Consider the following 16,758-nt stretch of genomic DNA (forward strand, 5'->3'; position numbering starts at 1 on the left):
AAAGAATTTGTAGGCTGAACCTTTTGATGAACAGTCAATATCAGCTCTCCAATTTTGTTGAAACTGACCAAAGAACTTTTGTTTTAAACTTATACCCAACCATTCAGAATTAAAATTTCCTTGTGACAACCATATATTACTATATCCACATTTATCTAATGTATTTGTAATGTATTTCAATCTGACCTAAATATGTTGTCAGAATTCTTCAACAGCATGTACTAGTATCTGTATAATATTTTACCAATCCTGTTTTCATCCCCATTTACCATTTTTGACCAAAAATTAACCATGCGCAGCTGTGTATATAAAGACATTTGATAAATGCCATGTTCATCATACATCATAAAATTAGGTGTCGACTTCTTCAGGTTTAATAATGGTTTACAAAAAGTGCACTCTTTCTATAATATCAGTATTGCTGAAACCCCAAATCTCACACCCATATAGGAGAATTCTTCACAATTTTATCAAATACATCATATTGTAATTTCACTGTCAAGTTTTTTCAATACTTCATACATTGCTTTATTTGCTTTGCTAACTAAAATTTTCTTAGCACTCATAAATCTGCACAGTCACTCTGCTCATCTATGATTGTGATTGGATTTACGCCCTTCCCTTTGCTTCCTTTTGCTTATGTCAATCTGCTCATTCGCTGTAATGCCATTTTAAAGAAGTTTAATAATTCTTTTCTTGTCTTGGACGAAGTTAGTATCATGTTTAATTATTTGAGGCACATGCGACAGACGCATTGCAGATAATGAGGGCCAATGGCTTTCTGTATTGCTAATCAAAATACTAATAAATAGAAGTCTAGAACTTGAATTGGTTATTTATGAGATTCATTCCTTTATTCAGTTTTGTTAAAATAATTTTGTAGTTTCCAGAAAATAATGGTCCGTGGACACAGTTATCTACCTCCGATGATTGTTATCAAAATGCAGTTCCCTTTTAATTCAGAGGTTTTAATTGGTCGGTAAATAAAGTGATTTCCTCTTCTCTGACTTTATTCTTATGATTGTCCTTATATTTGGGGTTACAAGGAGTGAATGAACTCATGGTTGTATAGAACAAATTTCCTTATATTGAAAGCGCAATTTATTTTAAGATGGAAAACTATCATTACTTCAATACTTTTCGATACTTGTCTTTCTATAGTCTTTGCTAGTTATACTTGCTAGAGTTTTTACTGCTTAATTGAAGTGACTGAAAGAAATGGAACTGCAAGTTTTATTTTGTGATTAATCCTATAATTTTCAAAAGATCCGTTTGTTTATCACAATGATTTGTCAATAAAAGTCATATGCCGAACTCAACAGTAAGCATATATACGACAAGTAGATCTTTGAATACTATTTATCAGAAGGACAAAAACTTTGCAAGGCAAAACATAAAAATAACACGGAAATTATTTATAAACGTAAAACAAAGAATACAAAACAAAAATGGATGAAATAATCAGAATATTAAAGACATTTAGCAAATAATGTCAAGCCAATGTTCTTCGTGATATCGAGTGCACGTAATACCTAACACCAGCCAGGTGTCCAATATCCACCATAATTACTAGGTGCACTCTTCTGGTCGTTTCCTGGATAATCGGCAGGTACCATATCCTTCTTGTATTCCTCCATTCGCGAGTTTAGCTTTTTATATACTTCTCTTTCTTTCCAAAACAAATTGTTATGTTCATTAGGATCATCTATAAAGTAAATAAGTTATATCTGATTAAACTTTACGTCTGATAATTTTGGCATTTGCTTATACTTAAGGTGAACATAAGTTATTAAAAAAAATAGAAATTAAAAAAATATAAAAAATGACATCTGTTTGGTTTATAAAAAAAGGAATCTATCGATTTATCAAGAGCATGCATTTTCATTTTAATTGCTCTGCATTAGTTCGAAACACATAGAAATGAGGAAACTTGATTGAATCGAGCATGCATATTTATACCGTCAGTTAGGACATACATAAATCAATGTTAAAAAAACACATACCTTTAAGATTATACAGCTGTGGAACTAAGGGAATTTCGTTAAATTGATCTGTATCTAGAATTGATTCATCTTCCGGTGGAGGATACCATCCATGATAAAGTCCGGGGTTACCCTCAATCAGTTTATAGTCACCCATTCTAAAAAAGGAAACAGAAAAAGACAGGTGAAAAGTTGTAAGTACATGTATTGAGAGAAAATGAAAGCCATGTATAGTCTGTCTTGTATTTCAAGGGTTCACAATAGTTGGTTTGGAAGAACAAAGAAAATGTAATATCATCATTTATTCTTTTTTTATCTTTTTTTCCACATTCGGATATTTGGAATATAACTAAAAGATTACATGATAAAGCAAGGACTATACCTGGAAGCATGTTGTAAGTACAGAGTAACAAAGTGTTACCCAATACTTCCTCAGGAACCAACATAGACAGACACAAGAATGTGTCCTCAGTACACGGATGTCCCATTCGCACTATCATTTTCTATGTTCAGTGGACCGTTAAAATGGGATAAAGTTTATAATTTTGCATTAAATTTGAAAGATCAAATCATCATAGGAAACATGTTTATTAAGTTTCAGGGTGATTGGACTTCAACTTAATCAAAAACTACCTCTACCATAAACTTTAACCTGAATCGGGACAAACCAAAACCCATAAATGGGGCATAAAACATACTAATTAAGCTAAATGTAGCTTGAGGACGAATGCCTGATATGTTTTCTTTCCAATATTCCATTCATCCTAAAAATTCAGCCAAGGATTTACTTGACCCTGTCTCTTTGCCAGCTTTGGAACAAATATGCCCAATAAAACAAATTAAATATTTTAAAACTTATATTTAATTTCAATCGTTTAACTCTATCATATGTTATGATTGCTTCATCCAGAAAATTAATTAACTGCAAAACTAAGGATGATAAAAGTTATATTTTGATCTATTAAATCAAAATGAACTGTTATCACAGAATTATATTTCACCTTATTTTTATTTTGCAAATGCAAATGTTAAAATCAAAATAGCTATACTTTAACATGTAAAGAACGACATGAAAAAAATCTATTAGGATAAAAAAAGAAAAACTTTATTCCATAAGTTTGGGGATGGCGGATAAAAAATGCTGCAAGTTTTGTTAATTTGACACCGATTTTACATAATATCCATATCGATCAATCAATTTTCCCCAAACTAAGTTAGGAGGGAGGTGGGGTGGGGGAGTCGGTGAAAAACTATGTTTTTTGTCTTCAACAATGAACTTTTGATATTGTCTCTAAGTTATGCAGATATTCAATAAACCGTGACTGAAGGTACAGGGCTGAACAATCTTCATGGTAGTGATATTTGCTAATGCTAATACAACTGCATAAAACATAACATTGACATTTCAAAAGTTATTTTTAGATAAAATAAACCCTGATATATGCAAATTAGGATGTTTGTAAATATTACATTGTCAGTGAACCATACAATACCTTATGGCTGCATGTCCTGTTAATTCGGGCGTTTTGTCGTCTAGATTGTATATAAATTCTGTTCGTTTCGAAGGGTTGTTATTTTGAAGACTATCCCACATGTCAATTCCATCAATAGAACTGACTGAAGAAAAACAAATACAAATCAACATTCTTTTAACTGCTTGATGTTAACTCTCTTTATTTATAGTAGAGTAATGTCTAATGTAATTGGTTTAGTAGGTGGAAATTACAAATAAATGATATCAACCGAGCATTTAGTCCTGGTATCTATGAGGAGTTTATTCATATCCAATTCACGGTACTTTTACGTCTATGTAAATTTTTATTTTTCGGTCTCACTCACTTTTATACTATGAAATCGGAATGACTCTTTTGTAATTATATGTAAAAATTAATTTGTATACTACACACCTTGTTTTCAAATTATCCTATCCGTCCTGAATGTTCATGTTATGTTTAATTTTATAAAATTACTTCATACAAATTGTTTTTTTTTTCAATTGTCATCTTCTAATAATGTATGTAAAGCAATTTGTCCCGATATTGCATGTTCTTACCCTGTTTTACCCCAGCCACAGACAAAATTGTTGGCATCCAATCAACTGCATGCATTAATCTACAAAATATAGTTATTGTCGGTAAGATATTTCACAATTGTGGATACGCTTTAATTGTAAAAAAAGCGGATTTCATATGAACGTTATCATACCTCCAGACCCTACATTTGCAGGGCAAACCCTACATTTGCAAGGCAAAATGTATGTCTCTATTCACCCTACCTTTATCTATATATAGATACTAGTGGTAGTCCAAATTTCATACATTTCGCTCCAGATAACCAACTCTAAAAATCTACCTTTTATATCAGATTCATTGTTGATTTCTCATCCTGAATATGCATAAAAAGTAAAATCACAAAAATACTGAACTCTATGGAAAATTTAAAACGAAAGTCCCCAATCAAATGGCAAATTCAAATGATTTAACACATCAAGCGAATGGACAACAACTGTCAGATTCCTGACTTGGTAGAGGCATTTTTAAAATCTTTCATTCGTGATCATTATCTAAATCTTTTTAAAAGTACATTTTTGAAAACGATTCTTCAATTTTGGGTTGAAATTTTTTCCGATAACACGTTCACAAAATGATAAAATGAGTTGGTTATTTCTTTAATTTAAAAATAATAAGTGCATTTTTTCTTTCTTTTTTTTTCCTCATTATTTTGAAAACGGTGTCTGTTTATGTCTCACCCTTTATATGTAGTACCAGGATTTTTTATTCCTTTGCCAGACACAAAAGCTGAAGCTCTAGTGCCTCCTTCATACACTGAAATCTTCGATCCTCTCAAAGGATAATTGTTGCCAAAAAACTGAGGCCAGCCACCATTCTACAAAAAAGTTTTAGATTTAGCAGATATACAATATCAACTCTACAAACATTCAATTTGTGAAAATATGTAGTGATGTCAACTACCTATTGACATAGTGAATAAAAAAGAACTACTAAATAAAACTAATGTAGTATCGATTTCAGTTTTTCTACATAAATACTCTTCCTGAGGAGTATTTGTCAGCTGCAAACTTCTACGTCCTGGCTGTATATTGAGGACTTGATAACTTTGATAGACTTCTAGTCTAAATGCCACCATGATGTTAAAATGATAGTTGGTAAGATAATTTCGTTACCGTTGTTGTAGTTGCCTAATACGATTTGGACGCATGCAAATATTAAACGTGTTGTTTTCCGTGTTTTACATAACTGATTCGATACCTCTGCTGGTAAACTACCAGTCCCCGAGGATATCATCAGCTCAGTAGTCAATACTTCGGTACTGACAAAATTGATAACAAACCTATCTAAAATTGTTCGTTTATAAATTTTCAAATTAAAAAGAAATTAAGGTTTCAACTCCCTCAGGCAAAGTTGTTCTTAGATTAATTTGGCTATTTTGTTATAGGTATTTTTGTTATATAGCTCTTCATCTGTTTCGGTACCTATAACTCCCTCGGATTTCAAATGTTTTGCTTTGAGCGTTCCAGATGAAGGTAAATTCAGAAATGCGCTTCTGACGCATGAAACTATGAAACGTGTTGTTTTCAATTCATTACATCACTTGGTCGATACATCTGCTGGTGGACTATCAGTCCCCGAGGGTATCAATATATTTATAACAGATCCATAATATATTGAAGGCCGTACATTGACCTATAATGGTTTACTTTCATAAATTGTTGTTTCGATGGACAGGAGAGTTGCGTCATTGGCACTCACACCATATCTTCCTATATTACTATCTACTGTCTAAAATTGTCAGCTTATACAATTTTAAATTATAAACAAAGGTTTCATCTTCCTCAGGCAAAGTCGAGCTTAGATTAATTTGACTATTTGTTTTTTGCATTTTTGTCATATAGCTCTGCAACTGCTTCGGTACTTATACTTCCCTCGGATTTCAAATATTTGGCTCTGGGCGTTTCTGATAAAGGGTAACCCAGAAAAGCGCTTCTGACTCTGACGCATAAAACTATTAAATGGTTTTTTTATTTTAATTTTAAATGGAATGCATTGACGTCTTAAATATCATGAGATTATGGTGACACAGTGACAGGACATTCTTAATATATCAGAACTTTGCTCTCATCCCATAAAAATTTACTGGCCCTATATATTTGGTGTAAGTTCACTACCACACTTTCCATATGGTATTCATTGACCCCATATATATCGTATTAAGTCACCATCATGCTATGTTACTAGAACTAGCAAGAAGATTCTGTATTCCGAGAAGGTTTTAAAACAGATTCATATCAATATAAATATCGGCAAGTAAGGCTGCAAATTCATTGGATTACCGACAATTTTTCAACTGTCAATCCATCAAATTCGACAAAGATATCTTGATGTGGGTGTTACTCACATCGGATGTAAATATAATCAGTGTGTTGTCAAAAAGACCAGCTTGTTTGAGAGATTCAGTAAGATTGCCTATGGCATCATCTAATGCTGTTACCATGCCTGTAAATATAAGTGAAATGTTTAATACACAGAAACTTACTGCTAATTGATTTAAGTATACTCAAAACAAATGTATTTACTCTGGTTTCTACTGTTAGTGTTAAGTAACTGATTGATATAGTAGAAAATCCAGGTTTATTTTATACGCTACTGGAATTAACTCTTGTGTTGTTTAGTCATAATGTTTTCTTACTGAAAATCTCAGCAAAGTTAGAGAAAGTTGTTCAGAAGTCATGAGATAATTCCTTGGAAAATATATGGATCACGTTAATTATATATTATTACATATTGTATTAGACATATGATAAGCAACATTACTAAAGCAACATTCCGCTATATAGATGATGTCCTTTCAGTAAAAAAAATCAAAATTTGGTTGAGCGCATCCCAATTCCTCCAAACTTGAAATACAAGATACATTATACCGGTATCGAAATTGACAATTATTGTCGGTTAAGAACATAACTTTACTACAAAAGAGATGATTAAAGGTTCCCAATTGTGAACTTTCCTTTGTTTTGTAGCAATATATCAGCAGCATCTGTATATGCAGTGTTATGAGTTTACATAATGTCCCAAAGCTTTTATTTTATATCATGATTTCCTTAGTAGAGGATATCTGCTAACAAGGAGACTCTTGACACAAGAGTCATAAGGAGTGAAGACAGAATTCAAATCAGTCCTGCAGACTCCACATCCAATTGGATCAACGCTATATATTCAATTCGTTTCTCAGTTGACAACAGAAATGTCCAATTTGCAGTAATCACAATCCCGTCTTCTTTTCATCGAATGTGATCTACCGAATTGAATTTGTCACAGGGTTTGGTCTAAAGGAGCAACACTTTGTATATTAAGTATTTTTAGTTAGTAAGTTTTGTGTGCCCAACTTTACAAAGTAGCAAACAGTAGTGTAACAGTTGTTATTAGAATACAGTACTATAATACTTAGTAGTTAAGTTGAGTTATATGAATTTTTTGATTACATCTTTTGCTCCAATTCATTTTTCGAATTTGTGTTAGTATTCGTCCTCTGTTTGTTAATGTCAGATTGTCATTTGCTGAAACAATCTTACTTGTTATTGTCAAATTAGCAGATGTGCTTGTCCCGTGTGCTATAGTTATTTGATAAAATCCATATTAAGAAAAAGACCAGCGTGTAAAGTATTTATCCTTACCTAAATATTTCCTTCTGCCTTCATTTTTAATCCAACTGTATTTATCTTCGTACGACTTAGGAACCTACAACCAGAATATATTTTCCCCTTTAAGTATATGATAAGTCTTTATGATGCTAAGATATCTTTCTCTAGCTTCTTAAGATCTGCTCTATTGATAAATGTGTAATTGATGTTAAAATTTCACTCGTTTCTAGTCAGTTGAATATCACTGACAGACCCTACATATATTTGTTCCGCTTTTTATCGGAAAGTCAAGATTTTTGTTTTTAATATAATATTTCAGCCTGTAATACTTTGTGTTTATAGATTTAATATTTAAGTATAGTTTTCTAGATAATCACTCTAGAGATTTTTAATGTCTAAAATATGTAAAACTCTAACTGATTTTCACATCTATACCATAGTCAAATATTAATCCTTAGCCAATCATATAAACCTGTTTTTTTTTAGGGTGAACACTGTGCCTAGTCTTAAATAGTAGCTTATATGAAGTCAAGCATTTTACCAAGCGTTGGATTTCAAATATTTTGGCCTCGAACATTATTGAAAAGACTTGATTGTTGAAATGCGCATCTGGTGCAGAAAATTGTTAACGTTATTTTATATCTGCATACTATTTGAAAAAATGTGTCCAATGCTATGGGTTATGCAGTCCTAAACAAATTCGTTTGGATTATAAATTTGAATTAATTTGTTCTTTCATATTAAAGAAAAATAAATAACAGATACTAAACAAAAATATGAAAAAAACTCGCACAGACTACGATGAGTAACCCAAACTGAATTTATAGCTGTTTGTTGACATCAACATCATGATTCAAGTAAATTATAAACGAATAATACATGTATATCGCTTTGTGTTATCTGTACACATGTATTTGGAGAGTGAAAAAAGTCGACTACACGACAAATTCTATTATAAGTAACCCTAGTTTATCAAATCAAGAGGTCTTAATGCATCAAAAATGGCATTAGCATTATCAGATGTTGGCCATCATTAATGTTTGCAGTTTAAGAACAGTGCTGTGATTAATTAAATTGAATCCAAGTTTGCCTAATTCACTTAAAAAGTAATTTATAATCAATAGTGCATAGATGAACGTTAACCTGAACATCTTCTGTCCGTCGATAAGACTATTAGTGAGAACCTTGTAAGTTATCACGTGAGATGTATATTTACCGCAACCTATAAAAAGAAGATGTGGTATGATTGACAATAAGACAACTGTCCACAAGAGACCAAAATGACACAGACTTTAACAACTATAGATCACTGTACGGCCTTCAACAATGAACAAATCACATACCGCATAGTCAGATATAAAAGGTCCGATAAGACAATGTAAAACAATTCAAACGAGATAACGAATAGCCTTATTCATATAAAACAAAAGACGAAAAACAAATATGTTACAAATAAACAGACGACAACCACTGAATTACAGGCTCCTGACTTGGGAAAGGCACATACATAATTAATGTGGAGGGGTTAAACATGTTAGCGGGATTCCAACCCTCTCCTAACCTGAGATAGTGGTATAACAGGTCAACATAAGAACGAACTATAAAAATCAGTTGAAAAAGGCTTTACTCATCAGATGGACAAAAATACAAGTAGACGTGGCCGGGTACTTATACATCCCGACACAAAAAGGCACAAAAACAGATCTGAGAGTACTCACAGTTATCTAACAGCTAGTTCAAAGCCGTTAACAAGTAATAAAAAATCATGCATCTAAGACTAAACTATCAATCTGTTCACATCCAACATCCAATTGATTTAAGGTAAAGACGTCATAAACAGCCAGAGAAAAACATGACCTTGGGCAATGCCAAGTTACAGGTATCGAAAGATTGCAGATCCATGAATATGTATATGTATATGACATATTAGTAATATTGAGTTAGCTTTTAATTTACTGATAAAAAAATCAATATTTTTACCAATAAAAACAATATTCCATGATTTTATTACTGTGTTATATAGGTAGCCTTTTAGAATAAGTTTAATTAAAGGAGCGACAAGTTTACATGGATGGTTTCTAAATTTCCGGGCACGGTTAACAACATTTCCGTAAAAATGAGGATGTGCTATTCCGTTTGAAATAAGCTTTTTACAGGTACAACCAAACTTCAAAATCAAATCTGAATATCTATGGAAAATTTAGTAAAGGTTTTAAGTAATTTATGGTAACGATATGTTTAATAGTTTACCAGTAATACATCGGTTGCGTTCGTTAAAATCAAAAACGTCACAACAGACCAAGCATAGCAAACGATCTGTGAAATATAAACACCGTAGGATGATGCCAAAGGAACATCACCATCTAAAAATGAAAAATTAACAATAGGGAACAAAACATCGTCTCTTTTGTCGTAAATTCTAGTGGGGAGTTTCCCGTTTTAAACCGAAATATCTAAATCCAGGAGAGGACAGTTAGTACCGAATAAATTTAATCTACTTAAAGAAAGTTCCTTGGGGTAAATTCCAGCAGTATATTGAGAAAAAAAGCCTGATTATCCTCTTTGAGTGAAAGATTCCGTAATGGATGTGATTGTTTGCAAATTATCTTAACATAAAACGCCTTCAATTTAATTGTTTTATTGTTTTTATTACTTCGTTACGAGTATACAAAGCAAAGTTTGCTTGATGTTAAGCATCAATGATGTTAAGCATCAACAAAAAATCAATTAATTACATAAAAAAATGTAAAACAAAACTAGCGTTATCTACAAATCCAGTTTTAGTGTTTATCATACTGTTTACTACTTTAAAATCTACGCATATTTTGTTCGTGTTTATGACACTGATGTAATAAGCATACCTCTATTGGTTCATGCACAGATTGGAAAGCATAATACAGAAATAAGGGTTGACTTTTATTGTGCGTTCTCAGTATTTCATCTGCACGCTTTGCGTATTCAAACTAAAATTAAAATACAAAAAAAAATGAAAAAATGTCGGATAATATTGAAAGTATACGCTGAGAAATGTAGAACATCCAATTCATTAACATTTTTATGTGACAAATATTGGTTATTCACAGATACGTTTATATCTAAAATATTAGATGTTTATCTGACAGAGAGTATGCACTAGAAGATACTGGTAAAAATAAAATAAGAAATTGCAGTGTTATTCTGGATAATTCCAGATATCCAGGATGTCTCGCTTTCCGATACTTTCGCTGCAGGCAAGAGAAAAATAGATTGCCAACAAGACAAAGCATTTACAGTGAAAATCGGAGCCTTTTAGTTATGATTTAGATATATACCTCACATCTGAAAGATAAAACAAAATGAATGCTCATAAACTGTTGAAGATGTCTGCATCAATCACATGCTTCTTTGTAAAACCTACTTTATGATATGAGATTTTTTATATGCAATGAAAAGGGCATTATTCCAAAATCTTAGGACACTTCATATAGTAAAGGTAAAGTGTTCATATGGTAAAATGCACTTACTGTTGAGTATTCGTTAGGTCTTATTGGCTGTTTATTGTCACGAAAATCGGCACCATTCACTATGTTTGAAAAATATTTAAAAAAACATTACATATAAAAGAATATAATCGTTTAATCTGCAATCTTCGTGAAACCCAGAATGAAAATATGGAAATCATCGAATCACTTAAGTTTTGTAGAGAGAAGAAATGCTTATTATTAGTGCTATCATATCTTATCAATTTTCTTCGTGGAATGAACATTGGCTTTTAAATTTTCGATTTCGATTATCGACTTGCTAACATTACAACACCTGCATTACCTATAGGTAACTACTTACAAATAGTATAGTTATAGTAATCAACCTGGCCATTATAGTAGCCATAAAAACTGTCAAATCCTCGGTATGTTGGGGTACATTCCCATTTACAGAAACCAAGATGCCACCTGTAAAAATTGTCCATGTTGTAGTCAGTAAAACACAAATGTAAATGAACTATTGCAGAACCAGAAAACTCTTTGACATCACATGATACATTTGGTTATTTTTTTACAATACATCCCAAAGATATCATAGTGAAACGTAAAAATATACAGATGTCTATACGGTTGTCAAGGTTTTTTAAAGTGTATATAGTCTTAACAATGTCTAATGGTGTTAAGTAAATACTATGATCAACATTATTTCTTTAGAAATAAACTCATCATAGATACCAGGATTAAAATTTTAAATATTATGCCAGACGCGCGTTTCGTCTCCAAAAGACTCATCAGTGACGCTCGAATAAAAAAAGTTTAATAGGCCACATACAGTACAAAGTTAAAGAGCATTATGGACCAACAATTCCTTAAAGTTTTGCCAAAGGTAATCTGTTCCTGGGGTATTAAAGCCTTAGTTTTTCAAAAAGTTAGTTAACAGTTAATTCATAATTATGAACATATCGATGATAACTCGAGTCAACACAGAAGTGCTGACTACTGGTCTGGTGATACCCTCGGGGAAATTGATCTCCACCAGCAGCATATTAATTTTGAGTTATTTGGGAGGCTTTTACCGTTTTATTGTTAACCTTATCTAAGTACACATTTTGTAATTTATATATTCAGATCTTTTTTTTTTCTAAAACAGGACATTGAAGAAAAAAAATGAATTTCATTCTCAACTTCAGTGTTATATAATTTACATATTATATCCTCCACTCGAAGCCCCATGTACATAATTTCAACATAGATACATAAAGATAAATATTAACTTCTTCATATTGTATATTGATTAATAAAAATTGATGCGTATCCTCAAAAACTCGAGACGAAGTGATCAAAACCGTTATCCCAAGATGTATATTAAGTGGAAACTCAAATTTCTCCCTGACTTTTACAATTCACATTATAATTACTATAACTTGGAAATTTTGCTTACTTTCCAAGCATGTGTGTACTATATCCATTTTCTTTCAGTTTTTGTGGAAGCATCACTTTGTCCATGGCGGCACAAGACGGTTGCCCAGGTAACATCGCCAAATGCTACAATAGTTGAAATTGGTTAAAACATACAAGTATTTATTTACAGGTTACTTAAAGGTACATATGAGCAAATTCAACGGAAACAAGGGGAATGAGTGTACAAATACAAGACTCAAACTCCCTACAAACATTGACAAAACTAAAAATTCTTGTTCTGAATATTATATATACAGTATATTCTTGATTAAAAGTCATTTCAACATAACTAACGATCAATTTTGGTGTTCGAGATCTTATTTGATAAGAACCGCTAATACCAGGTTCTATTTAAATATCAAACAGCATTTGAAGATAAAAAAACTACCCTAATACAAAAGGACAAAGATTGTAAATGAATGTCTCATTTTTTCATATATTACCTGCTGCCCAACTTTAAATGGATACACTCCTGTCATAAACGCAGTTCTTGATCTGAAGGTAGAATAAAATATTTATAAATAATTACAAAAAAATCAAATTAAGGACTACAACGGTCTGAGAATGAAACACGGATAAATGACAACACAAGATTAAGATGTGAAAAATATATTACATCTTTATTAACTATTCCCCGAGTTATATCTGATTTGATAATATGGACATCTGTTCTTTTTTGTTATGGAAACGAGTCGAATGAATTTGAAGTCCGAAAATCATTCTCTATCATTGTCTAACAGATATCGCAGCAAAACCAACATATTCGTTTGAATATGTAAGATCCTAATTAATAAACCCTCAAAGTTAATATATAAATTTATATTCCTACAGGCGACACTTTAGTATCATTGGAACAAAACCTGAATTTGGAATTTAGAAATATCTTCGTTGATTTATAAAAATATGTATTTTCATTGTTTTTCGTTTTAGCAAGTATCAAAAGATTTCATGATTACAAATATGTTTCGTTCAACTTTCACAATCTTTTCGAATATAAATAAGAACGGTGTTCCAGGATTAATATTTTAATTTTTATTAACTGTGTTCCTTTTTTTTTTAAAATCTTTATTAACAGTGGTCTATTTTTTCCATAATCTTTGTTAACTGTTTTCTAGGGATTAAACTCGTTGAAATGTGACATGCAATGGGTATGATGAAATAAAGACATTTGAATATGTATCTTGTACCAATGACAGAGAAGCTGTCTTTGTTTAAGTTTCTCTGCAATTTTTCGCGGATGAATTGGTAGTTGAAAAAAACCTTTCAGGTTGCTTTTTATCTTATTGTTTTTTTAAACATACAACTTTATAGATACTTGGGGTTACTAGTAATAAGAAGACATGTATTACATAATCATTTTGATACTAGTACTCACGGGGTGCAGACTGGTTGAACATATGATTGGTCCAGAATCATACCCATTCCCGCCAGTTTGTCGATGTTTGGTGATATAACATGTTTATTTCGGAAACCGAGATCATTCCAACCTGTTTGCATAAATGATATATAAGTCTAGTAACTCAAACTACATCTTCTTATATCTAGTAAGACAAGAGTTCATACACTGAAATGTCTCGCCTTCTTTACTAATCTTTGATATTATGTTGATAGTCCTAAGTAATAATCTTTATTACAACTGTCACATAAACGTTACATTAACCAAGATAACTAAACAAAGACCAATGAACCATGAAGATGAGGTCAAGGTCAGATGAACCATGCGAGGCTTACATGTACAGATAACAATGCTTCCATAAAACAAATATAGTTGACCTAATACTTATAGTTTGATGAAAATAGACCAAAACACAAAAACTTAACACTGAGCAATGAATTGTGAAAATGAAGTCAAGGTCAAATAAAACCTGCGCAATTAATATATAGATCATAAAATATTTCCATACACTTAATATAGTTGGCCTATGGCGTAAAGTATCAGATAAAAAGACCAAAACTGAAAAACTAAACTTTGACCAATGAACCCTGAAAATGAGGTCAAGGTCAGATGACATCTGTCCGCTAGACATGTTCACCTTACAATCATTCCATACAACAAATATAGTAGACCTATTGCATAAAATATGAGAAAAACAGACAAAAACACAAAAACTTAACTATAACCACTGAACCATGAAAATGAGGTCAAGGTCAGATGACACCTGCCAGTTGGACATGTACACCTTACAGTCCTTCCATACACTGAATATACTAGCCCTATTGCTTATAGTATATGAGATATGGACTTGACTACCAAAACTTAACCTTGTTCACTGAGCCATGAAATGAGGTCGAGTTCAAGTGAAAACTGTCTGACGGGCATGAGGACCTTGCAAGGTACAATATCAACATAAGTTTTGAAAAACTGCCATGGTTTAAATATACTTTAACTTGTATTTTCGAAGTTTCATTTCATTAGAAACCGTAATATTTTTCCTTACTATTGCGAGTCCTGCCCAAATTACTTTGTTTATTTCTTGTAAAAACAAATGTAAAATTCGTGAGTGGATGCACATGCTTTCTATGAAAATGCACACTATTGCTAACGAATGCAAACGAAAAGTTTTATATGACTCATAATTTCAGGTTTGTATAAGGAAATGAAATTATAAGAATTAAACGTTTCTTTTTTTCTAACTTCATATGGTTGTAATATTGTTGCTATGCGCACAATAAACGTTTGGTTTTCATACACAATGTTCTTCGGTCATCAATTTTACACTCAAATGCAGTTATTAAAAGAAGCCTTTAAATCATCAATATAATCTTGATGTCTTATAATATCATTGATTGGAATGCTAGAGATAACACTTATTATCCTATTTAAATACAAACCGAAATTATACAATATCTTTAGCAATGTATGCCAAAATTAATTGCGTAATTTTTTTTTACTAATAAAACATCTTTCAATACAAAACTTGTAATAAGAATGTGTATATACCAAGAAATTAGGGTTGTGAATCTACCAGTTTGATAATTTATAAAAGACTTGGAACCAAAAACTGTTTGAAAGAATGACCAAAGAAAACAAATTGTAAAGTACAAGTGAACAAAACCCGATGGATTTTAAATCCACCTTTATATTAATAGTGATTTTTTTTGTATTTCTTATTAATCTTACTGAGGTTTTCATCATCAACTGTGACAATTTATCATGGTTGTTTTTATTGAAATTGATCAACCTGTGGTGTGTACTGTAAGTCTCTGCTTTAAAAGACCCTACTGGTAGTAAGTTCCAATAAATTTTGTGGGTCAACGTAAAATATTAGGTTAAAGAGAAAATATAGTTTATATAATTCAGTCCTTATAATTTAGCCTATGACAATTTCCATAATTTTATTTTAATTACGTACATGATTTTTAGTAAACATGTAACTATTTATGTCTAGTGCTATATTTATATGTTATTTTGATCATTGTGTCTTAAATTCATGCCTTTTATCTTGAATAAGTATATAACAATAGGTGATTTAAACTTAATAAATATGTGGACCGTGTCAAATGAAATTCAGGTGTTTGCCAGTTGATTGTGCACCTGATGTAGAACGAAAAAATCCGGATTTCCAGAAAGAAAGTAAATTTTTCATTATCTGAAATTTAAAATGCTTTTTGAGTTTGACTATCTGGTCCCTGCTGTTCCTACACACGTTGCCACTATAGTTTTGAACTTGTTTGTCTGTTCTCAGATTGATAAATGGTGGAATAATTGGTGTTTTACACCACTTGCTGATGATGTATCTTTTGTTCATATTCATCTTAGTTATTGGATAAACAAACACATATAAAGATAGCTTACCTAGGTCGTCGGCTACAATAAAGACAATATTTGGATGCTGTCCATCACACAATGCCACAAAAACAGTCACCACAAGTAAACCAATGTGTATCGTTGGTAACATACTTCATAGATCTCTACAAAGGTTATACTAAAGTCTATGTTAGAATGCTGAACTCAATCAAGTCATAATGTTGACTATTTATGCTGGTGTAAACATGCGGACTGATCCTGTGTCAAAATGTAGGATGATCATAATAATGTCAAAATGTAGATCTTTCTCGTTCAAAAATAGATTTAAACATTTAGGTGTTTCCCAATAGTTATTCAGAGTTCACGATACAAACAGTGTATTCAAGTTAAATTAGATAGATAACTAAATAGATAGGCGACAATACGTGGGGTAAAAATAAAGGCGGT

At 31.6% G+C, this 16,758-nt stretch overlaps 1 protein-coding gene across 2 annotated transcripts; it reads right to left on the minus strand.

The window, feature by feature from the left end:
- Window positions 1-978: 978 nt before the first annotated feature.
- Window positions 979-16,644, minus strand: LOC134706905 (arylsulfatase B-like). 2 transcript variants are annotated; one of them, XM_063566259.1, is made up of 14 exons: window positions 16,360-16,644; window positions 13,939-14,050; window positions 13,007-13,058; window positions 12,544-12,647; window positions 11,464-11,570; window positions 11,145-11,203; window positions 10,503-10,604; window positions 7,675-7,738; window positions 6,399-6,496; window positions 4,732-4,868; window positions 4,036-4,094; window positions 3,476-3,599; window positions 2,004-2,140; window positions 979-1,705 (listed from the first exon to the last, which is right to left on the minus strand). In XM_063566259.1, the coding sequence occupies exons 1-14, from the start codon at window positions 16,460-16,462 to the stop codon at window positions 1,533-1,535; spliced, it is 1,431 nt and encodes a 476-aa protein (XP_063422329.1). In that variant the 5' UTR covers window positions 16,463-16,644; the 3' UTR covers window positions 979-1,532. The 2 variants fall into 2 exon arrangements, with proteins under 2 accessions (XP_063422329.1, XP_063422330.1); XM_063566260.1 differs by lacking the exon at window positions 13,939-14,050 and having other exon boundaries at window positions 16,360-16,556.
- Between the last annotated feature and the right edge of the window lie 114 nt (window positions 16,645-16,758).

The sequence above is a fragment of the Mytilus trossulus genome, chromosome 2 (genome assembly GCF_036588685.1).
Source record: "Mytilus trossulus isolate FHL-02 chromosome 2, PNRI_Mtr1.1.1.hap1, whole genome shotgun sequence".
NCBI classification, from domain to species: Eukaryota; Metazoa; Mollusca; class Bivalvia; order Mytilida; family Mytilidae; genus Mytilus; species Mytilus trossulus.

Excerpts from the sequence above, each read along its gene's own strand:
- LOC134706905 (XM_063566259.1), bottom strand. The coding sequence starts at position 16,462 with ATGTTACCAACGATACACATTGGTTTACTTGTGGTGACTGTTTTTGTG. Across the intron at positions 7,739-10,502 it reads CTGTGCATGAACCAATAGAG|GTTCCTAAGTCGTACGAAGA; the intron begins GTATGCTTATTA and ends TTCTGGTTGTAG. Across the intron at positions 3,600-4,035 it reads TGTGGCTGGGGTAAAACAGG|TCAGTTCTATTGATGGAATT; the intron begins GTAAGAACATGC and ends GTTTTTCTTCAG.